General features: G+C 44.6%; 1 protein-coding gene across 3 annotated transcripts in view; it reads right to left on the reverse strand.

Annotated features, from left to right (window-relative positions):
* tmem104 (transmembrane protein 104) overlaps positions 1-27,553 on the reverse strand; it is a 170,034-nt gene that overhangs the window by 71,962 nt on the left and 70,519 nt on the right. For all 3 annotated transcript variants that reach the window (XM_072242293.1, XM_072242292.1, XM_072242294.1), the window contains one exon: positions 10,278-10,386. In XM_072242293.1, coding sequence (XP_072098394.1) covers positions 10,278-10,386 — 109 coding nt within the window. The remainder of the gene's footprint in view (positions 1-10,277; positions 10,387-27,553) is intronic.

A 27,553-nucleotide genomic window follows, 5' to 3' on the forward strand; every position in this document is an offset into this window, starting at 1 on the left:
CCTGCTGCATCATATTCCAAGTGTCACCGGTTAATCTGTTCTTTACCATACGATATTTAATTTATGCACTTTAGTTTGTTATTTATGCAGATTTCTGTAAATTTTATCCTTACCTTCTTAAGTTATTGTGTGTTATGTGTATCACTGTGCTTCATACCCTGGTCCGGGAAACATCCCGATTTAATGGTATACATGCATTTAGTTAAAATGACAATAAACTTGACTCGACTTAATTAAACCCTCTGACTTTGGTTCAACACACAGTTCTTTGCTGTCTCGCACTGTTCACTTCCTGAAAGTTTCCTTTAAAGATTTTGAACTTATCCTTTCAGCTATTTGTCCCACCAGCTCATTGCACCACCATTATCAATGTAACCTGTCGACTGCTCGAGTTACTCAATTCATCGGAAGGGTAGTACACCCCCTCCACCCCCGTTGGTATGTGATGACAGTCAAACTCCTTCAAAATGGAATGGGACCTGCTGGCTTTCACACGACTTTTCCAGTCTTCATGAATCTGTGGGTCACATTAACGAATAGTAGCAGCAGACTATTGCTACCACACTTAAAACCCTATGTCTGGTGTAAAGAGCCTGATAGAGGAGTTCAAATCCTATCAGCCAAAAAAGGGAACTTAAATGTACCTAATTAAATAATGAATGGTGATTAAACTGCTGAGAGCTGTAAAACCCTATTTGTGTCAGGAAGACCCCAGACCCTCTGTAACATTGTGAACACAAGAAAATCTTCAGATGCTGGAAGTTGGAGGGAGGAGAAGATGGCGGCGCGACGCAGCGCGCGCAGCCATTCCGAATGATATCGATATGTGTTAACTAGGGGACTGTGCACAATCCTGATTTGATGGAGACAGCTGTGAGAAGCACAGAGGAAGATCTGGAGAAACTTCTGAAATACCTGCTTCGCTACCGCTGCTACTGTGTGATCGAGAATCTCCAGAGGGGAAGACCCCAAATCCTCGGCTTTGCCTATTCGCTGTTGCCGGGGCTGGGGTCGAAGCGCTCGGCAGAGATGGTGCTCGGTGTCGGAGAGCTGGTCGGAAGCTCGGAGTTTTCGGACGGACTCGGAGTCGGACTGTGGTCGAATGCTTCCAGGATGCTGCATCGGCAAGTTTGCAGTGCTGGAGGTTTACTGTCTGCGTGAAATGATGGGACTTTCGAGAGACTTTGAGACTTTTACTGTGCCACGGTCTGTTCTTATCAAATTACAGTATTGCTTTGCACTGTTGTAACTATATGTTATAATCATGTGGTTTTTGTCAGTTTTTCAGTTGGTTTGTCATGTGTTTCTGTGATATCATTCTGGAGAAACATTGTATCATTTCTTAATGCATGCATTACTAAATGACAATAAAAGAGGACTGTGTGTCCTCATAATCTAATCTAAATTCAAGCAACACACACAAAATGCTGGCAGAACACAGCAGGCCAGGCAGCATCTATAGGAAGAAGTACAGTCGATGTTTCGGGCCAAGACCCTTCGTCAGGACTAACGGAAAAAAAAGATAGTAAGAGATTTGAAAGTGGGAGGGGGAGGGGGAGATCCGAAATATAGGAGAAAGCAGGACGGGGAGGGATGAAGTCAAGAGCTGGGAAGTTGATTGTAAAAAGGAATACAAGGCTGGAGAAGGGGGAGTATCACAGGATGGAAGGCCTTGGAAGAAAGAAAGGGGGAGGGGAGCAAAGGAGGAAGATGGAGAACAGGCAAGGAGTTATTGTGAGAGGGAAAACGAGGGGGAGAGGGGAGAGAGAGAGGGGGAGGGAGAGGGGGGAGGGAGAGGGGGAGAGGGGGGAGAGGGGGAGAGGGGGAGAGGGGGGAGAGGGGGAGAGGGGGAGAGGGGGGAGAGGGGGGAGAGGGGGGAGAGGGGTAGAGGAATAGATAAATAACAGATGGGGTACGAGGGGGAGGTGGGGCATTAGTGGAAGTTAGAGAAGTCAATGTTCATGCCATCAGGTTGGAGGCTACCCAGACGGAATATAAGGTGTTGCTCCTCTAACTTCAGTAACATGGATTTTTTGCTGCCCTGAGAAACAGATTGTCAAACCACTACAAGAAAATGTTAAACAATCAACCAAGAAGATTTGCATAAGGCAAAGAGACACACTGTTCACAAACCTCACAAGCATCTGGGGACTTGTGGCTAAATCTGGAGCACTCTTGCCTCAACTAGGAAAGCAACATTTAGGATGATACTGCTTGGCCGAGGCAGCAGAGCCTGTCATCGTCCCAGGGCATGTTCTACCCACCAGCTGAACAGATCAACCCGTTGCCTCGGAAGTGGTATACACTTGGCAACGTTCCCCTGGCAGTGATAAGCAACTCCACGTTATTATCTTCGGCTGAGCATCTTGAAAGAAGCTCTGAAAGGACACAGAATGTACCCTAGGTAGAAGTACAGAGTCCATCACCAGGAATGACTTGACAGTATCATCAATGACCAAGCTCTGAAGGGCAGAGCTGTTATATTCGGTCTGTGGCATGGACAAACAGGGACGAACCTCCAAACACATTCTTCCCATCAGTTAAAGATATATTTTTTCATGACAGCAGTGACCACAGCTTTACAGGAGACACAGTCCCTCCCTCACATTAGAACTACAACTGGGCCACAAGTCACTGACACAAAATGAACCTAGCACCCTAATACTGGGTATCAACGAGGTTCTCTGGACTATCAGTAGAAATGTATACTATCAGAATCGGTGAACTTATGACCTGGTACAATACTCAACTCTAACATTACAGCTCAATAGAAAGGACGTCCTAGGAACAGTATAACGATGTCTTGATGTGGTGAAGCTGCACAGGGTTCCTCATATCCACAGGAGCAAAATTAGCAGGTCGTAGACAGGAACAAGTGATCCCAAGCAAACATATCAGATCATAAAAAGGATCTAGTGCTTTCCCAATATGATGCATAAACTCTTCTTTAAGTGTGTACTTCAGAATAGTTTATGCCTATCAGATCATAGTTCTGTGGTCCTGTCAGTCATGAGTGGCTGTGGATACTTAAGCAGCCAACAGGAGGCAACTTTAAGAACATCCCTATCTTCCACGATGGTGGGACTCAGCATGAGAATTCACAACATGCTAACCAAATGAACAAGCAGATCATTTACAGTATCTTGGCTTCCATCATCACAGAAGCCCAATCATTCTCCAAACTTAGCTTGACAGGTTGAGAAGGTTGTTTGAAAAAATAAGTTAATACAGATTTCCTAAGTTACAAGCAGAGGCACAGAGTGTTAGAGCAAGCAAGTCGTGAATCACCTATACAGACACTAGTTTAACTATGACTTCAGTTAGTGGGTCCAGTTGTGGGTGCCACATTTCTCTGAAATTGCAAGAGAGCCTGGAGAAGAGAAGAGATAAACTAAAATAATTCCAGGGAGAAGGGACTTTAGAGCAACACATGCAAAATGCTGGAGGAACTCAGCAGGTCAGGCAGCGTCTATGGAAGTGAAAAGATAGTCGGCATTTCAGGCCAAGACCCTTCTTCAGGACTTCAGTTATGTGAAAAGGCTGTAGCTTTTCTCTTTGAGATGAATGGAGAGGGTTATCAGGGGATCTGATGGAGATATTTAAAATTATGAAGCGTATAGGCAATAACGGAGAGAAACTTCCCAGTGGCAGAGAGGTTAAGACCCAAAATGACGCAGAATAAAGTCACTGGACCAAAACCATTTTTTTAAATAATATGGCTGGGTCTGCCTCGCTTTTTTTTGGAGAGAACATGTTGCAACTGCCACTGAGATCCACCAGCCTGGGGTATAGGCAGGAGAAAACCCAACTGGACTTTGTACTGAGTGAGTCATGCCAATACTCCAACCCATACCGGCCAGACATGAAGTGTCGAAGTTGAAGAAGACCAGGCCATCAGCAGGCTGCAGCACCAAGAGGTTGTCAACAGAGTCCAGGCTGGACACGCAGGACTCGGCTGGGGAAAGGCAACACGCTTCTGGTCAAAGGCCTTGAAGAAGGAGAAAGATAGGGAAGAAAGCCACGGTAATGAAGGAGGTGACAAGGACAGAGCAGGAGCGCGACAGGGTGAAGGCAGTGGCCTAGGGCCGCCAGCAAAGCTGGACAACATGGGAAGATAGCAACAATAGGTCATTGAACTAGTCTGACCTATGGAAGATCCCACAAGCCAGACTCAGCTTCCTCATCAGGGCAACCTATTAGCTTGCTCCTGAAATCTTCACCAGTCGTTCAGCAGCGAGGATAGTTTCCCCCTACGTGATACCACCAATGCCAACATCCAACACATCCTCACAGGATGCAAGACTGCGCTGTCCCAAGGGGGTTACGGATGGCAGCAAGACTAGGTCCTAAAGAAGCTGGCAAGATCCTAGAGACCTGCAGGTGGGACGTGAGAAGCAGCCTTTCCCCAGCGGGACGAGAAATCATCGCACTTGTTGAGGCTGCTAAGAGCATTGAATGCACCTGCCCAAGGCTCCTCTCCCGAGTCAAGGAGTGGAACATGAGCGCCAATCTCGGCAGACAGCTACAGTTCCCCACAGAAATCATCAGCATATCTCTCTGCCCAGACATTGTACTGTACTATGGTCCAAGACTCCCACCCCCTGGGAGAAAGGAGTGGAGGATGCTCACGAGCGGAAGAGCTGAAGTACTCAGACCTGACAGCTGGCTGGAGGACCATCATCTACCCTGTGGAGGTAGGATGTCGGGGCTTCGTTGGCACATCGATGACAAGGTTAATCCACGACATGGCAGTGACTGGAGCGAGGCTCAGGAAGGCCACCAGAGAGCTGGCTGAAGAGGCAGAAAAGGGCAGCTTTTGGCTACGGCTGAGGAGGAAGGACAGAAATTGGGGGAACGACTAACCCCTGTGGAAGCTGCAAGGGGTGGCACAGACACATGCTGCCACTGCTCTGCCACCAGGAGACGTACCAGGGCTAAGGGAGCAAAACATCAATCAGCGGTGCTCCCTGGCTATTTCACCCTGCTGCTGACTTAGGGGCACTGGTGGAGGTGCGGCAGGCAGGAAATCTGGTCTGTCATCAGGGGCAAGAAGATACAATTGTGAGTGAGGCAGTTAGGGAGATCAAAGAGGTAGTGCTGGAGGAGCCTCTGCTGTTGAGCTTGCTCAACAGGTCTGACAGTGGGGGTTGAAGGACCAGATGAGCAACTGAAAGGCTCAGGGAGGCATTCAAGAGTGGGCAAAGAAGAGAAATATAGTTCTAATTGGGGATAGCATAGTCAGGAGAATAGACACAATTCTCTGTCACCAGGATCTAGAGTCCCAAAGGCTGTGATGTCTGCCTGGTGCCCAGATTCTGGACATCTCATCTGACCTGCAAAGGAATTGGGAGTGGGAGGAGATCTAGTTGTTGTGGCCCATGTGGATACCAACGATGTAGGAAAAACAAACAAAGAGGTTCTGCTGAAAGAATTGCAGCAGCTAGGGATTAAATTAAAAAGCAGAACCAAAAAGGTTCTTGAGATTGTCACCTGAGCCACATGCAAATAGGCACAGGGTTAATAAGATCAAAACACAAAACGCATTCCCAAAGCTTGGCAGAAGTGAGGTTCAATCCGTGGGCCATCGACACTAGTATTGGGGAAGGAGAAAGATGCTCCACCTGAAGCAAGCTGGGACCAGGGTCCTGATGAATCACATAATTAGAACTGTGAGTAGGGCTTTAAACTAAATCACAGGGGGTGGGTTCAACAGCTTGGAAAAGAGGACAAAGTGAAAGGGAGGGAGAGTGCAGCAGAGGCTACTGAAGTCTCCAGATTAAAGGAAAAGACAAGTAGTTTAGAAATGGATAAGAATTTAACTTCCAGTAACAGAATCAAAATTGAAAAAAAGGTGATGAGTACATGTTTAATGGTGTTAAATCTGAATGCACGTAGTATACAAATTAAGGGAGAGATCTTGTAACGCATTTAGAAGTTGGCAGGTATGACGTGGGCATCACAAGAGCTGTGGTTGGAAAAAGATCAGTTGGTGAGCTTAACATCCAAGGATACACATCATATCAAAAGAACGGGCAGGTAGGTGGGCAGCTCTGTTGATAAAAAATGAAATCAAATCCTTAGAAAAGAGTGACCAGAAGATGTAGAAACTGCAAGGATAACAAGACCCTGATGGGAGTTACATACAGGCCTCCAAACAGTAGCCAGAATGTGGGTTACAAATTACAATGGGAGATAGAAAAGGCATGTAAAAAGAGCAATGTTAGTATAGTCATTGGGAATTTCAATATGCAGGTAGATTGGGAAAAGTCGGGCTGGTGCTGGATCCCAAGAGAAGGAATCAGTAGAACGCCTACGAGATGGATTTTTAGAGTAGCTTGTGGTTGAGCCCACTAGGGAAAAGGCGATTCTGGATTGGGTGTGGTGCAATAAACTAAATTTGATTAGGGAGCTTAAAGTAAAGGAACCCATTGGAGAAAGTGATCATAATATGCAGTTTGAGAGGGAGAGACTCAAGTCAGACGTGGAGTAAAGGAAACTCCAGTGTAATGACAGAGGAGCTGGCCAAAAGAATTGGAAGGGGACACTAGCAGGGATGGTGGCAGAGCAGCAATGGCTGGAGTTTCTGGGAGTAATTTGAAAATCACAGGATCAGTTCATCCAAAAAAAAGTAGTATTCTAAAGGGAGGATGAGGCAACCATGGTTGACAAGTGAAGTCAAAGACAGTAGGAAAGCAAAAGAGAGGGCATATGATAGAGCAAAAATTAGTGGGAAGCTACGGGGTGAGGAATGTTTCAAAAACCAGCAGAATGCAACTAAAAATGCAAAAGGAGAGAAAAGGTGCAATAAGAAGGTAAGCTACCCAATAACATAAAAGAGGATACCAAAGAAGTTTTTCAGATATATAAAGAGTAAGAGAGGTAAGAGTGGATATTGGACTGCTAGAAAATGACACCGGAGAGGTAGTAATTGGGGACTCAAATCACAAACTCAGTGAGAATTTTCAAAGTTCGATGTACGTTATCAAAGTATGCATAAATTATATAGCCTTGAAATTTATTTGCATTGGTCTTCATTGTAGAAGACACTATTAGCGTGACAGAAATTTGAGAATGTCAAGGTGCGGAAGTGAATGCAGTCACTTTTAGGAAGGAGGTGCTTTGGAAGCTGGAAGGTCTGGAGGCAGGTAATTCACCCTGGACTAGATGGACAACACTCAGAGCTCTGAGGGAGGTGGCTGAAGACATTATGGAGGCATTAGTAGTGATCTTTCAAGTATCACTAATGGTTCTTGAAGAATGGAGAATTACAAACGTTACTCCACTCTTCAAGAAGGGAGGGAGGCAAGACAGTAAATTATAGGCAGTTAGGCTGACTTCAGTAGTTGGCAAGATGTTAGAATCCCTTTTTACGGTTGAGGTTTTGGAGTACTTGGAAACACATGATGCAGTCAGCATGGTTTTAAGGGGAAATATTACCTGATAAATCTGTTGGAGAAATCTTTGAAGAAATAACAGACAGGATAGACAAAGGTGAGTCAACGAACATCGATTACTTGGATTTTCAGAAGGCCTTTGACAAGATGCCGCACATGAGGCTGCTAGATAAAATAACAGCAGCAATATTTCTTTAGCAATTTGAGGAGATTTGGGGTTTGTCAACTAGAACACTCGAAAACTTCTACAAATGTACTGTAGAGATCATTCTGACAGGCTGCATCACTGTCTGGTATGGGGGAGTTACTGCACAGGAATTGAAATAAGACACAAAACTTCGTAAGTTTAGTCAGCTCTATCATGGGTACTCGCCTCCACGGTATCCAAGATATCTTCAAGGAACGGTGTCTTAAGAAGGCGGTGTCCATCATTAAGAACCCTCACCGCACAGGACATGCCCCCTTCTCACTGTTACATTCAGAAAGGAGGGACAGGAGCCTGAAGCCACACACTCGATGATTCAGGAACAGCTTCTTCCCCTCTGCCATCCGATTTCTGAATGGACGTTGAACCCAAGAACATCACTTCATACTTTTTTAACTTGACTATTTAATAGAGATAAATATACTCACTGTAATTATTTTTTCTCTATATTTATCATGCATTTCATTGTATGGCTGCCGTAAAGTTAACAAATTTCATGATATATGCCAGTGATTTTAAACCTGATTCTGATACTACAGGAAAGATACGAGCGTTGACAGAAGAACGGTTGACTGGCAGGAGGCAGAGTGGGAATACAGGGGGCCTTTTGTGGTTGTCTACCAGTGACCACGGTGTTCTGCAGGGTTGTACTTTTGTGGTTGTCTACCAGTGACCACGGTGTTCTGCAGGGTTGTACTTATGTGGTTGTAATTTGTGGCTGTAGCGCCTACCGGATAGGAGGAGAGTAAAAAGTCCATGGTTAGGGTGAGATGCATCCCTGATAATGCTTTTCGCCCTGCCCAGGCAGCGTTTATGGTAGATGTTCTCATTGGTGGGCAATTGGGTGCCGATAATCCGCTGGACAGTTTTCACCACCCGTTGGAATGCTTTGAGGTCTGATACGGGACAATTGTCGTACCACACTGAGATGCAGTTGGTGAGTACGCTCTCAATGGTACAGCGGTAAAAGTCCGTCAGTATCCTGGGACAGAGTTGAGCTTTCTTGATGCTCCGCAGAAAATAAAGGCACTGTTGCACCTTTTTGATCAGGATGGAGGAGTTCAGGGACCAGGTGAGATCCTCGGAAATATGGACACCAAGGAACTTGAAGCTTGATGCACGCTCCACTACAGCTCCGTTGATGTAGATGGGGACGTGAGTGTGGCTCCTAGCATGCCTGAAGTCCACAACGATCTCCTTGGTCTTCTGGGTGTTAAGGGCCAGGTTGTTGTCGGCACACCACGCAGCCAGGTGCTGGACCTTGTCCCTGCAGGCCAGACCCCTCTGATCAGACCAACCACCGTGGTGTCGTCTGTGAACTTGATTATGGAGTTAGAACCATGTACTGGAACGCAGTCATAGGTGAAAAGGGAGTACAGAAGAGGGCTCAGCACACAGCCTTGAGGTACACCGGTGTTCAGGGTGAGAGTGGAGGAGGAGAGGTTGTCTAACTTAACTGATTGGAGTCTGTTAGTCAGAAAGTCCAAGGTCCAATTGCAGAGGGATGAGCTAATACCAAGCTGGCGAAGTTTGGTGATCAGCTTGGAGGGGATCACAGTATTGAATGTCCAACTAAAGTCAATGAACAGCATTCTGACGTAAGAGTTGGGGCTGTCCAGGTGGGTCAGGGCAGAGTGAAGTGCTGTGGAGATGGCATCCTCTGTAGGCCTGTTCGTGCAATAGGAAAATTGATGGGGGTCCAGGGTAGTGGGCAGACAGGATTTCAGATGTGATAGAACCAGTTTCTCAAAGCACTTTGCAATGATGGGGGTGAGTGCAATTGGGCGGAAGTCATTCAGGCCCGTGGCATTGGAATGCTTCGGCACTGGCACGATGGTGGCGATCTTGATGCTTGTGGGGACAACTGCCTGGGCCAGGGACAGATTAAAAATGTCTGTGCTCTGACTCTAATCTCTGCCTGTAACCACTTTCTGATCTAGGCAAAAATCTCAAACTTGCAGAGTGTTTTCAACACTTTCAGTACCAAACGCGGCATACAATTCTGATTAGCGCATTTCAGCAAGGATGAGAAAGACCTTGAAAGGGTGTAGAAAAGGTTTACTCAAATGGTTCCAGAGAAGAGGATTTCAGATGGAGGTTAGTTTGGAGAAGCTTTAGTTTTCGTCCTTGGAGTGAAGGATGAGAGATTCGATAGAGATGCTGGTTTGGGCAAGGAATCCATATTCGCAGGTATTTCAAAGATCAGAGCCATAGGTTCAAAATGATGTGCTGAAGGTACAAGGGGAATATGAGCAAAAGCTATTTATGCAGAAAATTATTACGATCAGCACCTCACTGTCTTTAAAGGTGGTGGAAACAGATAACTTGGAGCTTTCAAAAGAGAGTTGAATGGGCACAAAAGAAGATAATTTGAAAAAGGGATGGTCAGGATTTTGTTTTATTTGTGTACAAGCTGTGAACGTCACTGACATCCCCACAGTTATAAACTACCCCATATACGGGAGAATCCAGCGCTCTTCTAAAGATGGGTAGCTCTACAGCAAGTGCTAATGCATTGATGAAGGAGTCCCACTACAGGCAACCTCACTATTTCTTGACCACTGTAGCTTATGTAATTTGGGCAAAGTTGCCATAACGATTAATTTGCAGATTTTAGTTAACATTTCTGTACAAGAGGGTTAATGCAGATCACAGAAGTTATTTTCCTGAATACTCACGCACTGAGAGAATAGGCCTCGTCTCTGACCGTTCAGGACCGTCCAGCAGTCCAACCTCACTCCTAGCATCCTCGTCATAGGAGTCTGAAGAGGCATCACTATCATCCACCTTTAATGCAAAAACAATAGTGATTGCAACCTTCAGCACATGCAGCTCTGTTTTGATGTTCACATGGATCTTACAGCTCCAAAACAACCGAATGGTCTTTACCACATGTTTGAGAGTAGCACTTTTCTCCACTCTCCAAGATAGCTGGCAGCCATGTGTGGTGGGAGTCAGAGATGCAGATATTGCAACCCTCCCTGTCTTCCTTTCCTGACGTGCATAATATGCCCAGGGCCACCTTGCTAGAGGAAACCTGCACTTAGAACAAAAAGCTTTGGCCAGTTGAGCTGAGGCCTATTTCAGGCCTGTCTCAGCACCCACACATCTCTCATTGCAGTCTTGCGAGAGCAATCCTGCAACATTTCTCTCCTGGCTCCAGACCTGCTCCTCCGGGAGCAGCTGTATGACCCACTGAATAACAACATTTGAAAGGCATTTGTATGGCTACATGGGCAGTTCAAGTTCAAAGTCAATTTACTCTCAAAGTACATATACTGCCTATCACCATATACAACCTTGCGGGCATACCCAATAAATCCGAAATCTAGAATCAATGAAAGACTGCAGCAACTGGGCGTACAATCAGTGTACAGAAGCCAATAAACTGCACAAATTCAAAAAGAAATAATAAATAAACAATAAATATAAGGACATAAGATGAAGAGTACTTGGAAGTGAGTCCATAGGCTGTGGGTACAGTTCAGTGATGGGTAAGTGACCCTTTGGTTCAAGAGCCTGATGGTTGAGGGGTAGTAACTGTTCCTAAACTGATTGGTGAGAGTCCTGAGGCTCCTGTACATCCAAAATGATAACACTGAGTAATTAAAGTTGCTGACCCTTTCCACCTCTGATTCCCCAATGAATACTGGCTCATGGATATCTGGTTTCCTCCTCTTGAAGTCAATAATCAATTTCTTGATCTTGCTGACATTGGGTAAAGGTTGCTGTTGTGGCACCACTCAGCCAGATTTTCAATCTCCCTCCTATACGCTGATTTGTCACCACCTTTGATTTGGTCAATGACAGTGGTGTCGTCAGCAAACTTGAACAAGGGATCCTGAAAAATGCATCTTTGGTGTCCAGATGTTCCATGGTTGAGTGATGGGGGACAAGGAAAGAGCAGAATAACTGAATGAGTATTTTGCATCCGTCTTCACTGTGGAAGACACAGAATGTCAGGGGTCAGAAGTGTGTGAAGTCACCATTACTACGGAGGAGGTTCTTGGGGAAACTGGAAGGTCTGAAGGTAGATAAGTCACTCGAATCAGATGGACTACACCTCAGGGTTCTGAAAGAGGTGGCTGAAGAGATGGTGGAAGAATTAGTAATAATCTTTCAAAAATCACTAGATTCCAGAATGATATTTATTATAAATATCAATATTTAAACATAGAACATAGAATAGTACAGCACAGTACAGGCCCTTCGGCCCACAACGTTGTGCTGATCCTAAAACCCTACCTCCCATATAACCCCCCACCTTAAATTCCTCCATATAGCTGTTTAGCAGTCTCTTAAATTTCACTAGTATTTATTATACATATTTCTTATAAATTTCTGAATATTTATTATAAATTACTATAAGTGCACATTTGAACGGTGATGTTACGTAAAGATTTTCACTCCTCATGTATATGAAGGATGTAAGCAATAAAGTCAATTCAATTCAATTCCGGAAGACTGGAAAATTGTAAATGTCACTCAACTCTTCAAGAAGGGAGAGAGGAAGAAGAAAGGAAACTATAGGCCAGTTTGTCTGACCTCAATGTTGAGGATAATGTTGGAATTGATTACAGGTGTCCCCTGCTTTTCGACCATTCGCTTTACGAAACCTCACTGTTACAAAAGACCTACATTAGTTCCCTGTTTTCGCTAACAGAAGGTGTTTTCATTGTTATGAAGAAAAGCAGCGCACGATAAAAAAAAAAGCAGCGCGTGCCCCGAGCAGCCGCTCTCCCCTGATTCGGAATGGCATTCTAGCCGGCATTGCTTAAGCACATGCCTGTGAGCAGCCGTTTGCAAGATGAGTTCTAAGGTATTGGAAAAACCTAAAAGAGCTCGTGAGGGTGTTACACTTAGCGTAAAACTAGACATAATTAAGCGTTTCGATCGTGGTGAACGAAGTAAGGACAAAGTGAGTTCGGCTTGTGGAAGTTGACAAAGATGATGTTGAAGAGGTTTTGGCAACCCATGACCAAGAACTGATAGATGAAGAACTAATGCAATTGGAAGAGAAAAGGATAACAATCAAGACCGAATTCAGTAGCGAAAGTGAGGTCATCCAGGAACTGAACGTGAAGCAACTACGTGAGATTTTCGCTGCAACGATAAAGTACGACTTTAATTTTGAAAGGGTACGTCGGTTTAGGGCATATTTGCAGGATGGTTTGAGAGCTTACAAAGAACTGTATGATAGAAAAATGCGCGAGGCTCAGCAGTCAAGCAAGCCTTCCACATCAGCCACAGCAGACGACGATCCTCGACCTTCGACATCGAGGCGGGCAGTCATAGGAGAAGATGACCTGCCTGCACTGATCGACGATGAGATGACACCCCAGTGTCCCACCACCCCAACCCCCAGGCCACGGACACTGATTTGCAGAGAATGCAGTGGTAGCGGGGAGGCACACAGCACATATTTAAGAAAAAAGCAGAAATAAACAAGCTAATTAATTAGGTGCCACCCGGCACATAAATGTCAGCCCAGATCAGAGGTGATTGCCGATTGCGTCGCTCTGATCTGGGCCGACAATTACGTGCCGGGCGGCACCTAATTAATTAGCAAGTTTATTTTGGCTTTTTCCTTAAAGGTGTGCTGTGTGCCTCCCGGCTACCGCTGCACCCCTGTATGCTTCGTGGATTGGTATTGGGTCGCTGCCCGGAGGCTGGGGGCCACTGCACCACCCAAACTCCCGACGACTCAGTCTAACACACCATCATCAGTGTGCTCAGCAAGCTGTCTTCCTGATTCCCGTAAGTGATACTACACTGTACATACATTATTTCTACTTCATACAGGCTGTGTATTTTTATGTGTTATTTGGCAGCTTCATAGCTTAAAGGTTACTGGAGAGAGTGTTTTTGCCAACAGCGCTTGCGTGAGATTTTCGCTACGGAGAACAGTTCAGGCAATGATTGTGGAAAAGTACTTCTACTTTATATAGGCTGTGTATTTATCATATCATTCCTGCTTTTACTATATGTTACTGTTATTTTAGGTTTAATGTGTTATTTGGCATGATTTGGTAGGTTATTTTTGGGTCTGCGAACACTCACAAAATTTTCCCATATAAATAAATGGTAATTGCTTCTTCGCTTTACGACATTCCGGCTTACGAACCGTTTCATAGGAACACTCTACCTTCGGATGGCGGGAGAAACCTGTATTAAGGATGTGGTTCGGGATACTTGGAGGCAGATGATAAAATAAGCTACAGCCAGCATGGTTTCCTCCAAGGAAAATCTGGCCTGACAAATCTGTTGGAATTCTTTGAAGAAATAACAAGCAGGATAGACAAAGGAGAATTGGTTGATGTGTACTTGGATTTTCAGAAGGCCTTTGACAAGGTGCCACACGAGGCTACTTAACAAGTTAAGAGTCCGTGGCATTACAGGAAATATACTAGTGTGGATAAAGCAGTACTGACTGGCAGAAGGCAAAGAGTGGGAATAAAGGGAGACTTTTCTGGTTGGCTGCCAGTGGGCTAGTGGTGTTCCACAGGGGTCTGTGTTGGAACCGCTTCTATTTATGTTATATATCACCTTCGAGACATCAGAGCTCAGAGAATTCTCCACTAAGGAATTAATGAGTTTAGGAGATACGTACAGACAAAAGGTTGGGGAGTCTTTTGCCTGATGATAATTGAGGATATGGGGGGTAATAATAGAGTGATCCTATCTAACAGTGAGGTGGGTGTCTTAGGAAGCCTATCGTCCCAACACACAATCAATAACACCCTGAGAACACTGCTTGTTTCCCGAGCTGCTTGGTTCCAGGTAACAGCAGCAGTTAAACTTAGGTATCCCACTCTTACTGAATGGAATTTAGAACCCCGAGCAGAATGCAGCACAGTAGAGGTGGGTACTAAGGCTACGTCCACACCACGCCGGATAATTTTGAAAACACTGGTTTCGAGTAAAAACGACAGGCGTACACACTAAGTGTTTTTCAAAATATCTCTGTCCACACTAACACGAATACTTGGGCGAATCTCCTCTACTGGGCATGAGCAGGACACACAGAAAACAAGCGAAGAGGAAACGGCGCGTTTGTCCAGTTACAGAGTAGAAAAACTTCAAAGGAATTGCTCTTGGCTCTCGCGCAGGAGGACTTAAAACTAAAAAAAAAATACTGGAGCGTATGGAGGCAACCGACAGGGAGTTCACGGACAGTATGACCCGGCTGATGACGAACATTGAAAAACTGACTAACTCTGTTACATTAATAAAGCACCTTGTTAAATGTATAAAACATGTTTGCATTGATGTTATCTTGTATTTCCATACAATGTTACATTAGGCTGTTACACATCTATTGTCAGAGAAGTACTTGCATAAATAGGTAAACCACCTTCATACAAGCAAGGACAGAAAACTGGGCAAAGTGAGTATTTATTCAGTAAGCTATGGGTCAAAGTATTTGGTGAGTACATTTCTAACTCTTCTGTCTTTAGTCTCGTTGCCGTCTGTTCTGCAATTGTGAGGTTATGTGGGGGGTTGCGTTCAATAAAACAATGAAATGCCGCGCTGTGGCCACCTGTTCCAGCACGTCATGACAGCGTTTTTAAATAGTCAAAAAAGCTCACTTTACAATTTAACCCTCACGCCGTTCACACCCACTGTGCGTTATAACAGCCGTCCGGCAGTGCTTGCGCAGCACCAAGCAGAAGCAGAAAAACCATTGTTGTTGTGGTGTTGTCATGACAGCGTTTTTAAACATCTCCGTTTACCCCCTACACACTACAACGGATATTAGGCGTTTTCAGATTTATTCACTCTGGAGACCGTTTCTGAAAATCTCCGTTTTCAGGAGATGAAAATGCCGCTTTAGTGTGGACAGGGGGTCAAAATGAGGAGAAAAAGCTTAGTTTTCAACATTATCCGGCATAGTGTGGACATAGTCTAAATTTCTTATCACAGAAATATACTGCGATAGTGGTAACCCACCGGAGAATGTTGAATTAATTTCTGGAATGGTGGGACACATGATTAGTTTGGCTATTTTTCCCATAAAAGGTGTAGTGCTGTCTTTAATAGCACCAGCTGTAGGTCATTCTGTAAGTACAGTGATTCAATTATGACAAGGTTTAGAGTATGTAGAAAAGGGTGCCTGTAGCCAGTTAGATAAGCAGACAGGGAGGAGGGCAGATTCTGTATTTCTTTGTGGGATATGTTTTTAGTGTTGCTTAAAGCTGGGTTTCTGGAGGAGCAGGCAAATAGGGTTCCTACCCCAAACCTCTATGCAATGTGGAGGAAGTACTCTATGGAAAAGCAAAAACAGAGAGACTATTGAAGAGGAAGGATCATTCTTCAAGTCCTCCGCAGATAAAGGATCCTTTTGTCCTCAGCCAGATTCCTCCCATTCCATTCAGGATTCCTTGCAAAGGATATCAGCTAACGTTCACCAGCAGTGGGAATCTTGGGGTGGGGGGGGGGGGGGTTAGCACATTTGTGCCTCATTGTTATAGGAAGGGAGTCATTTGACCTGCAGCTCCCCCTTCCCTGTAAATAGAGTGAGAATGATTGGAATGCGGAGAAATGGGAGAAGAGAGTGGGGTGCGTGAGTGGGGTGTGTGTTGGGTCCAGTCCTGTTGCTTTTTCCTTATCACTAACAAGAGAAATCCAAGCAACACACACAAAATGCTGGAAGAACTCAGTTGACCAGGCAGCATCTACGGAAACCAGTACAGCTGATGCTTTGGGCTGACACTGCTCAGCAGGACTGGAGAAAAAAAGCTGAGTAGATTTAAAAGGCGGGGGAGTGGAGAGTGAAACACAAAGTTATAGGTGAAACCAGAAGGGGAAAGCTGAACAACAGTCTACGTTGCAAGCCTACACTGGTGACCGGCCCGCACTTTTCCTACACTACATCAACAACTGCATTGGAGCTGCTTCCTGCACCCAAGCTGAATTCATCGACTTCATCCACTTTGCCACCAGCTTCTACCCTGCCTTCAAATTTACCTGGTCCATTTCTGACACTTGCTTCCCCTTTCTCGATCTCTCTGTCTCTATTTCTGGAAACAGTTATCTATTGAAGCCTATTACAAACCCACAGACTCACTAATACCTGGACTATATCTCTTCCCACCCTGTTACTTGTAAAAACACCATCCCCTTCCCCCAATTCCTCCGTCTCCGCCGCATCTGCTCTCAGGATGAGGTTTTCAATTCCAGAACAAAGGAGATCCCCTTCTTTTTCAAAGAAAGAGGCTTCCCTTTCTCCACCATCAACGCTCACCTCAACCGCATCTCTGCGATTTCACGCACGTCTGCTCTTACCCCATCCTCCCGCAACCCTACCAGGGATAGGGTTCCTCTTGTCCTCACCTACCACCCCACCAGCCTCCACGTCCAGCACATAATTCTCTGCAACCCCCGCCATCTCCAACGGCATCCCACCACCAAGTACATCTTCCCCCCACCCCACCCACTTGCTGCCCTCCACAGGGATTACTCCCTACGTGACTCCCTTATCCATTTGTCCCCCCCATTGATCTCCCTCCTGGCACTTATTCTAGCAAGTAGAACAAGTGCTACACCTGCCCCTAAACCTCCTCCCTCACTACCCTTCAGGGCCCCTTCACCTGTGAGTCTGTTGGGGTCATATACTGTGTCAGGTGATCCTGGTGTGGCCTCCTGTATATCAGTGGGACCTGATGCAGATTGGGAGACAGCTTCACTGAGCACCTATGCTCTGCCCACCAGAAAAAGCAGGATCTCCCAGTGGCCACCCATTTTAATTCCACTTCCCATTTCGATACGTCTATCCATGGCCTCCTCCACTATCGTGATGAGGTCATACTTAGGTTGGAGGAACACCACCATATATTCCATCTGGGTAGCTTCCAACCTGATGGCATAAACATCAATTTCTTGAACTGCCAGGAATGCCTCCCCCTCACTATTCCCCATCTCCTTTCCCTCCCTCTCACCTAATCTCCTTGCCCGCCTATTGCCTCCCTCTGGTGCTCCTACCGCCTTATCTTTCTTCCATGGCTTTCTGTCCTCTTCTCTCATACTCCCCCTTCTCCAGCCCTGTATCTTTTTCAGCAATCAACTTCCCAGCCCTTTACTTCATTCCTTCCCCTTCAGGTTTCACCTATCACCTTGTGTTTCTTTCTCCCCTCCCCTCACCTTTTAAACCTACTCCTCAGATTTTTTTCTCCAGTCCTGCCGAAGGGTCTCAGCCCTAAACATCAACTGTACTTTTTTCCACAGATACTGTCCGGTCAGCTGAGTTCCTCCAGCACTTTGTGTGTGTTGCTTTTGCCCCTCTCAGTTGTTCTCTGATAAGTGCTCTTTCTCTGTGAGAAATTTAACAGATCGTTTCACGTTTTTGCAGTTCCATTGGAAGTTTTAAAGAAGTGGAGTACAGCCTGGCTTTGTGATTTGTGTGTTGTGTTTAATCTGTTACTTTGTTTCTTGTTTTATAAATATGCTGCATGTTTACTGTGTCTTAATATATTGCTTTCTTTCTTGTTTCTCCATATAATTGGGTTTAGGGATGACTCATTTCATACTGGCCATATGAAATCCGAGTTGAAATTTGGTAGAACTTTGGGCAAGTTTGTTCTGGATAGGAGATGCCCACATTTCAGAGGGAATTGCGTATTTGAGGAGTAATCCTTGTCATTCTGTTGTTTTTGTGTTTTCTCAGTGCCTGTGACTGATCAGGACCAAGTGTATTTGTATCTGCGTACATTACAGAATGGCGAAGTGGTGAATGCTGATTTGTGGTGGGAGATCCTGTTATACATTCCTGGTGATGGCGTTCAAATTTACACACTGGACCAATGGGTCACCTTGCTGAATTTGTATGTGGACTCCTTACTACATCACAGAAGGGAAACCACTGATATTGATCCCTTTGATGACAAGAAAAGACTACTGGGGGAAATTATCTGGCTTCTTGGGTTTTGGTTTTCTGTTTTGGGGGAGCTGGGAGAGAGTAATCTATTTCAGCCACCTTCAACACAGAGTATGATAACAACCTTAAGGAACCGGAGCCTTAATAGCCCTGGTGGAGTGAGTGCTTTAAGAGCTGGTATTTCCCTGTGTACAATTTATATAATTGGAATGTCCTGATTTCCCCACCTAACTGAGAGTGTTGGTGTAGGTGGTATGTTGAGTACAGGTACAAGGTGCAAGGTGGAAGGTGGATGGCAAGTATGAGCAGAAACAGTATATTGGGATGGCTGTGTCTACACCAAATGGTGTTGTAAAGCTGGGCACTTGCTGGAAGCTGAATAGCACTTACTGGATACACAGTTCCTAGGCCTACCTGTTGTTCCCACAGGGTGGTGTGGTTAATATGAGGTGCTGTATGTACGCCACCCCAGTGCCCTGGATGAGCACCTTGTGAGAGGGCTATTACAAAGGAAGGGTGTTTTGAATGATAGCCTTTCTCAGCATGGTACAGCCAGACCATCCCAGGAACTGATGCTGTACCGTATAGCCTACAGTATAATAAGGGACTACTTTATCTTTTAGTAACATGTCGCTGAATGCGCTATTAGGCGCATATTGAGCATGCGCTATTAGGCGCGTATTGATCTATACGTGTGTGCCGAGTTCAGTTTCTGCCAGTAAAGAACCATGAACCTTGGCTCCTGTCTCCAGCATTTTTATTAATAGCATTGTTGTGTAACCAGGCCACATACACACAACAAATTGGCGACATCGAACCTACATCGTATCGGAACGCCGTGTTTTAATTGATAACGACACTCGGAAGAAGAGCGCAAGGAACGAGCCAAGGAGCGGGAGAAGGAGGCAGAGCGAGGCCGCGAGTCTGAAAGGAAGCCGGAGCACATACGGAGTCGGGAACGTCGGGAGACCAAGAGACACAGTCGGAGCCACAGCACGTCCAGCCGAGACCACAGCCGGCGCTGACCCCCAGGGGCTGAGAGTCTGCCTGCCCCAGAAGGGAGATAAAAAGGAGCGACACACACATCTAGATGGAGTGCGCTCATGACGCTAGCTAAAAAGGACACGCAAGTCAAAAAAAGAAAACAAGGGGAAAACGGGGCTAAACTAACATGACAAAGATGGCGATGATTGGAACCATTACAGCATTTAATAGTGGCATTGAAGACTGGGCAACTTACATTGAAGAGTGGAATTATATTGTGAGGCTAATGGTGTTAAGGATGAAAAGAAAGCCAGCATCTTACTCAGTGTTATGGGAGCAAAAACATACCGGCTGCTACGGAGCTTGTTAACACCTGAAAAGCAGCTGACAAAACATTCAAGCAAATAGTAGACACTCTCCAACAGCATTTAAACCCCAAACCACTGGTCATTGCTGAAAGATTTAAATTTCACAAACGGAATCAGAGAAAAATGAAAACATTTCTGAATATTGTGCTGAATTGCACAAATTATCAGAACACTGTCAATTTGGAGCTGGTCTATCAGATGCATTGAGGGACGGGTTAGTGTGTGGCATGTACTGTAAAACCACACAGAAGAAACTTCTGTGTGAAAGAGACCTTACATTAGAGAAGGTGCTGAACATTGCAGTATCAACGGAAACAGCGGCATGGAGTGCTTCAGAGATACAACAAAAATCTCTGGAGTGTGCTACGAATAAAATGTCACTGAACAGAAATGAAGGAAAGAAATGTTACTGTTGTGGGAACATGTCACATGACCCTGATGACTGTTGGTTTAAAGACAAAGAATGCAGAAACTGTGGCAAACTGGGCCACACTGGCAGAGTATGCAAAGCTAGTAAACAGCAGAAAAAGGACAAAATACAGAGAAACAAAAAACCCCAGAAAGGAAACCACAACAATGTACACAAAATGGAAGAAAGCAGTTCTGATGAAAATAACTCAGATGAAAGTGAATTGTCTTGTCTGCAACTTCACAGCGTGAAAGAGACAGATGATCGAAGAGTAATATGGATCAATTCACACGTGGTGGGCGTGAGACTGAAAATGGAGTTCAACACAGGCTCAGCTTTAACAGTGATCTCTGTACACAACTACAAATGCTGCTTTCTCACATACCTCTTAAACGAATGAAACTACTACTAAAGACTTACACAGGACAGAAAGTGCATCTCAAAGGTAAAATTAAAGTGACAGTGACCTACGGAGACAAAACACAGCAGCTGAACCTCTATGTACTGAAAAATGGAGGACCACCGTTGCTGGGACGGGAATGGCTCAGGAAAATCCAGTTGGATTGGCACACCATCAAGGCAATAGATGTGTCAACAAAGGAGGGGCAGTTTGGAGGGGAAGATTTCCGCAGCTCTCCTCTCACCCATTGTCGACTATTACAATGACGGGGAGAAGCTAGACAGCATCAACGATGGGGACGAACGCAGTATCTGTGGTCCCGACTCGGATGAAGATACAGAGGCTGCAAGTGAGACAGATATTGCCAATAAGCAGGACGATGAAGACTACCTGGAAGTAAAAGAGCAGGTGTACCAGGAGAAATTGACACCTCTCAAAAGACAGCCACAGCAGTTACAGGAAGGCACTTTGCAGGAGTATCAGAAAAGGATGAAGAATCTAGATCAAGAATACAAGGAAAGAATAAGAAATGCAGAGCTTTTTCTGCAACTGGAGACAGAACAAGTGGAAAGGAATTATATTAAAGAGAAGAAAGCAGCAGTGAAGGAATTTGAAGATAAAAAGATTGAGTTAGAAGAAAAGAGAAAGATGATTGAGAACGAGAGGCTAACAATGGAACTCACAGGAGATTCTATGGAGGTAAAACCATAATGACTAGGAAACTAAGGAGGAGACCTAAATGACCCTGTTCCAATTACAGACAAAAGACAAAAACCTGCACCTGTGCAGTTAAATTACTTGTTAACAGCTGAATGGATAATGGAAGATCTGCGAACTCTCAATAAGCTTAAATCTCCAAAAAGACCAGCATCCCTGTCTTCTCCTGAGCATCTTCTCAGCACTCCTGCTGAATCACCAGCACAAAGATATGAAGCACGAATAGAAGATGGAAAGTTACATTACGATAAGAGATGGTATCATAAAGGTCAGGCTATCTATTTGGAAGCTAAGGAGAACGCAAAGATTGGTTGTGCAATTAGCTCAGTTGGAATGAATGAGATATGGGTAAGGAAGACAAGTGATAGCACAAAGATGCGTATATATCTAAGACAGCTGCACAGAGGAGTCTTCATTATACAGAGCCGATCTGCTGCCTTGAACTCTTAGCAAGTTGGAGGAGCACATCTTCTTAACCCCCTATGCTCAGAGGTCAACCTTTCATGACTTTTATATGGAAATCTGTATTAAAACAAACAAGTTTATTGACAGACGTTACCCGGAGAGGCAGAGAAGACGCCCCCCTTCCCCGAGACTTGAGTTATAAATGGGTCTTAAGCCAAAAGTACAAAAAAAAAGGCTTGTTATAATTTGATATTATTATGTTACTTTGTTATAATTTGATATTATTAAGTTACTAAGTAAACAAATGGTAGGCGTTTGTATGTTAAGGGTAAACATATTTGTTTAGCATAGTGCCCCAGTAAAAAAAAAGTTGATACACGTTTAAAATAAAAGGGGAGGAGTGTACCGTATAGCCTACAGTATAATAAGGGACTACTCTATGTTTTAGTAACATGCCGTTGAATGCATTATTAGGCGCATATTGAGCACGCGCTATTAGGCGCGTTTTGATCTGTACGTATGTGCCGAGTTCGGTTTCTGCCAGTAAAGAACCATGAACCTTTGCTCCCGTCTCCAGTGTTTTTATTGCTAGCATTGTTGTGTAACCAGGCCACATACACAACAGATGCCTTGGATTACCTGCTCACAAAGAAAGGTGCTACTTGTACCGTTATTGGTTAGAGATGCTGTACCAACACTCCTGATGGGTTAGTGAATATCACTCACCTGGCTGATCATTTCTCAAGGGTCAACGTATAAAATTAAGTGAAGGACCAGCTCATTGGTTATTACACTCTGGGGTTGGGCTGGTGGCTTTTGGGGCACAGGGAGGCTGGTGGACTACCATAGTGTACTGGGAAGTGACTAATGGGTTTACAGTACTGGGTATTGTACTCTTGTGATACATATAGAACCCAGTTGGGAGTTTGTGAGAGTCTTACTAGTCTGAGGATTGGATCATCATGTTTTTAACTTTCGAGGGGTGGTGTGCCCTGTGGGGACGTGCCTTATTCTGATTGTCGAAAGTTGCTTCCACTGTAATTGGTTAGTCTAGAAACTGCAGCTGCTTTTCCCATTGGACGGCTGCCTGGTGTCCAGTTTCTAATATCCCGGGTATGTAAAATGGTATGTGGAAGGGGCTTGCTCTCTTCTTCTTTTGTTCACTTTAACTAAGTATGTTTGTTGAATATAAGTGTGTTTGTTGAGTATTCAGCTTTGTAGTGTCTGTAACGGGGAGCATAAATGCTTAGTCAAATTTTTAATGATTGATATACCTTTTTGAAGTCAGTTTCCTGTCTCACTTGCCGGACCTGTGAACCTGATTCAAAATTACATGGGCATATAACGTAAAACGAAGTGGTCTCAACACAGAGAGACACCACTAGTCACCAGCAGCCAACCAGAAAAGGCTCCTTTTTCCCCTACTCTTTGTCTCTTGCCAATCAGCCAATGCTCCATCCATGAGCTCTTAATTTGTTAAGCAGCCTTACATGTGGCACTGTGGTAGAAATGGTTAAAACTGGTGTATGATGGAGCAGCTGCACTTAAAAGATTGCTGATGCGTGTCGAGAATAACCTTGGATGATAAGTGCAGTACCAGGAACTCCAACTAATAAGATACTAGACCCCTGGGACCAGGAGGGAGGATGCAACTGGGAGTAAATTTAAAGGCATCCATTAGTCTTGCAAAACCATGGATCTGCGCCTGGAAAGTCTTCACTCTCCAGGGCGCAGGCCTGGGCAAGGTTGTATGGAAGACCAGCAGTTGCCCATGCCGCAAGTCTCCCCTCACCACGACACCAATGTTGTCCAAGGGAAGGACATTAGGACCCATACAGCTTGGCACCAGTGTCGTCGCAGAGCAATGTGTGATTAAGTGCCTTGCTCAAGGATACAACACGTTCCCTCGGCTGGGCTCAAACTCACGACCTTCAGGTAGCTAGTCCAATGCCTTAACCACTTGGCCATGTGCCCACATGGGAGTAAATTATGAATCCTTATGAGTCGTGATAACAGGGAGCAGGGAGAACTGTTAGGCTTGCATTCAGAAGTAAATCATGAGTCCTGATAACAGGGAACAAAGAGGACTGTTAGAGTCACGCTGAGAGACAATTGACATGTCTTTTAAACGATTGATCATGTACTGACTGTGGAATGCTAAACAAAGCTGTGTGAAGTTGTTTGTCTTGCTGCACAAATATGAGCTTGGTACAACCTAAAAATCGGAGTTCTGGTGGTGGTGGAGACTGCTGTAGACTCTCCATGATGTCATGCTAATAAACTCTTAAAATGAAACTCAAAGTCATTCTGGTGTTCTTAGCTAGTGTCTCCTGGACAGGCACCTTGTCTAAGGCCTTCTGAAAATCCAAGTACACAACATTCACCGATTCTCCTTTGTCTATCCTGTTTGATATTTCTTCAAATAATTCCAACTGATTTGTCAGACAAGATTTTCCCTTAAGGAAACCATGCTGACTGCGGCCTGTTTTATCATGTGCTTCCAAGCACCCCAAAACCACATCATTGACAATGGACTCCAACATCTTCCCAACCATTGAGGTCAGACTAAGTGGTCTATAATTTCCTTTCTTCTGCTTCTGTCCCTTCCTGAAGACTGGAGTGACATATACAATTTCCATTCCTCTGGAACCATGCCAGAATCAATTGATTCTTGAAAGATCATTACTGATAGCTCCACAATCTCTTTTAGCCACCTCTTTAAGAAACCTGGGGTGTACACCATCTGGTCCAGGTAACTTGTCTACTTCCAGACCTTTCAGTTTCCCAAGAACCTTCTCCCTAGTAATGACAACTTCAAACACTTCTGCTCCTTGATACTCTTGAATGACTGGCATACTGCTCGTGTCTTCTGCAGTAAGGACTGATGCAAAATACTTATTCAGTTCATCTGCCATTTCCTTGTCCCCCATTACTTCTTCTCCAGCATCATTTTCCTGTAGTCCAATATTTACTCTTGCCTCTCTTTTACACTGTATGTATCTGAAGAAACTTTTGGTATCCTCTTAATATTACTGCTTAGCTTACTGGAGTATTCCATTTTTCTTACTTTATGACTTTTTTGGTACCTCCTGTTGGTTTTTAAAACCTTCCCAATCCTCTATCAATTTTGGCCAGCTCCTCTCTCGTCTCTGTAATTCCCTTTGCTCCACTGTAATACTGATACATTTGACTTTAACTTCTCCTTCTCAAATTGCAGAGTGTATTCTATCATATTATGATCGCTTGACCCCTAAGGGTTCTTCTACCTTAAGCTCGCTAAACAACTTCGGTTCATTGCACAACACCCAATCTCAGAATAGCTGATCCCCTACTGGGCTCTACCATGAGCTGCTCTAAAAAGCCATCTCACAGGTACTCTAGAAACTCCCCTTCTTGGGATCCAGCACCAACCTGATTTTCCCAATCTACTTGCATATTGAAATCCCCCAAGACTATCGTAACACTGCCCTTTCAACATTCATTTTCTATCTCCCATTGTAATTTGTAGACCACAGTTAAGGAATCTGTATACAACTCCCATCAGGGTCCTTTTACCCTTGCAATTCCTTAGCTCTATCCACGATTCCACACCTCCCAACCCTGTGTCACCTCTTTCAAATGATTTGATTTCATATTTTTATCAACAGAGCCATGCCACCCCGTCTACCTGCCTGTCCTTTCAATATGTTAAGCTCCCAACTATAATCTTCTCAGTCACGATTCAGTGATGCCCACATCATACACGCCAATCTGTAACTGTGCTATGAGTTCATTTACCTTATTCAGTATACAGTACTGCACACATACAAATATACCACCTTCAGTCCTTATTCACTCTTTTTAATTTTGTCCGCCTTTTACATTGCAACTTATCCTGTTGACTGCAATTCTGCCCTATCATTAGCCTCTCCTTGCTAGCAGTATCAATACACACTGCCTTTTTGTAGACCAACAGCCTCACCGTCAGCGCTGTCACTCCAGTTCCCATTCCCCTGTCAAATTAGTTTAAGTTTTCCTGGTACTTTTCTCCTAATGACAGAAACTAGTTTATGTCCCTCCTGACATCAGGCCCCTTGATCATCTACTACGTTGTGAAAATCAATCCAAGGTAATTATTTAGAACTCTGCAAATTTTTCCTACTTGCCAATATTAATTCCTGTCTGATCCACTTAATATAGAAACATAGAAAATAGGTGCAGGAGTAGGCTATTTGGCCCTTCGAGCCTGCACCGCCATTCAGTATGATCATGGCTGATCATCCAACTCAGAACCCTGTACCAGCCTTCCCTCCATACCCCCTGATCCCTTTAGCCACAAGGGCCATATCTAACTCCCTCTTAAATATAGCCAATGAACTGGCCTCAACTGTTTCCTGTGGCAGAGAATTCCACAGATTCACCACTCTCTGTGTGAAGAAGTTTTTCCTCATCTCCGTCCTAAAAGGCTTCCCCTTTATTCTCAAACTGTGATCCCTCGTTCTGGACTTCCCCAACATCGGGAACAATCTTCCTGCATCTAGCCTGTCCAATCCCTTTAGAATTTTATACGTTTCAATAAGATCACCCCTCAATCTTCTAAATTCCAGAGTGTAAGCCTAGTCCATCCAGTCTTTCATCATATGAAAGTCCTGCCAACCCAGGAATCAATCTGGTGAATCTTCTTTGTACTCCCTCTATGGCAAGGATGTCTTTCCTCAGATTAGGGGACCAAAACTGCACACAATACTCCAGGTGTGATCTCACCAAGGCCTTGTACAACTGCAGTAGTACCTCCCTGCTCCTGTACTCGAATCCTCTTGCTATGAACGCCAGCATACCATTCGCCTTTTTCACCGCCTGCTGTACCTGCATGCCCACTTTCAATGACTAGTGTATAATGACACCCAGGTCGGCCACCATTCAGATAATAATCTGTTTTCCTGTTCTTGCCACCAAAGTGGATAACCTCACATTTATCCACATTAAATTGCAGCTGCCATGAATTTGCCCACTCACCCAACCTATTCAAGTCACCCTGCATCCTCTTAACATCCAGCTTTTATTTTGACACTCTTTTCCTATGTATCTGGAAAAGCGAATTGTCCATTTTTGTATTTGCTAACCAGTCTTGTGCTCCAGCTTTTCCCTCTACAAATTACAAGTCCTTTTTATTTTTTGCCCTTTCATCTGTTACTAATTTTTGCAATAATTTACACTTTTCTTCCTCTCCAAGGTATCTTAGTTGTGATCAAAGTTCATCAGCTTGAACTATTAAGCCCCCTGATGCTGACAAACCTGCTGGATATTTCGTGCAGTCTCTGTTTCAGGTTTCGAGCAACTGCAGCCCTCGTTGGTTAAAGCCCAGTGGAATACAGAGGGGACATAAGTCAGCACATCTTCTTACGTAGACTTGTGAACAACATAAAGCCATTGCCTGAAAGGTTGGTGAGACAGTTGTATCAGTACCTTTGAAAAGGTATTAGCTAGGCAGTCCAGAGAAAGCACCCTGCAGGCTTCCTGGGGAGCAACCTGTGGGTTCTCTGGAAGGGATGGAGAATGGGGACTCGCAATTGTATTCTTCCACACAACACTGGATGAACTCAGCAGGTCGGGCAGCACCAGTGGAAACGATGAGTCGACGTTTCGGGCCGGAACCCTTCGTCAGGACTGAGGAATGAATTGTATTCTTCCAGGAACCTGTCTGAACTGAATGGGCCAAACAGCCTGTTCCTATGCTCAGACCATGTTCTATGAAAGATAATTTGGCTATAATAATCATCTAAATTTAAAAAGGCAGACCAACCAACATCAACTTAGGC

Source organism: Mobula birostris, chromosome 24 (genome assembly GCF_030028105.1).
Source record: "Mobula birostris isolate sMobBir1 chromosome 24, sMobBir1.hap1, whole genome shotgun sequence".
Taxonomy (NCBI): domain Eukaryota; kingdom Metazoa; phylum Chordata; class Chondrichthyes; order Myliobatiformes; family Myliobatidae; genus Mobula; species Mobula birostris.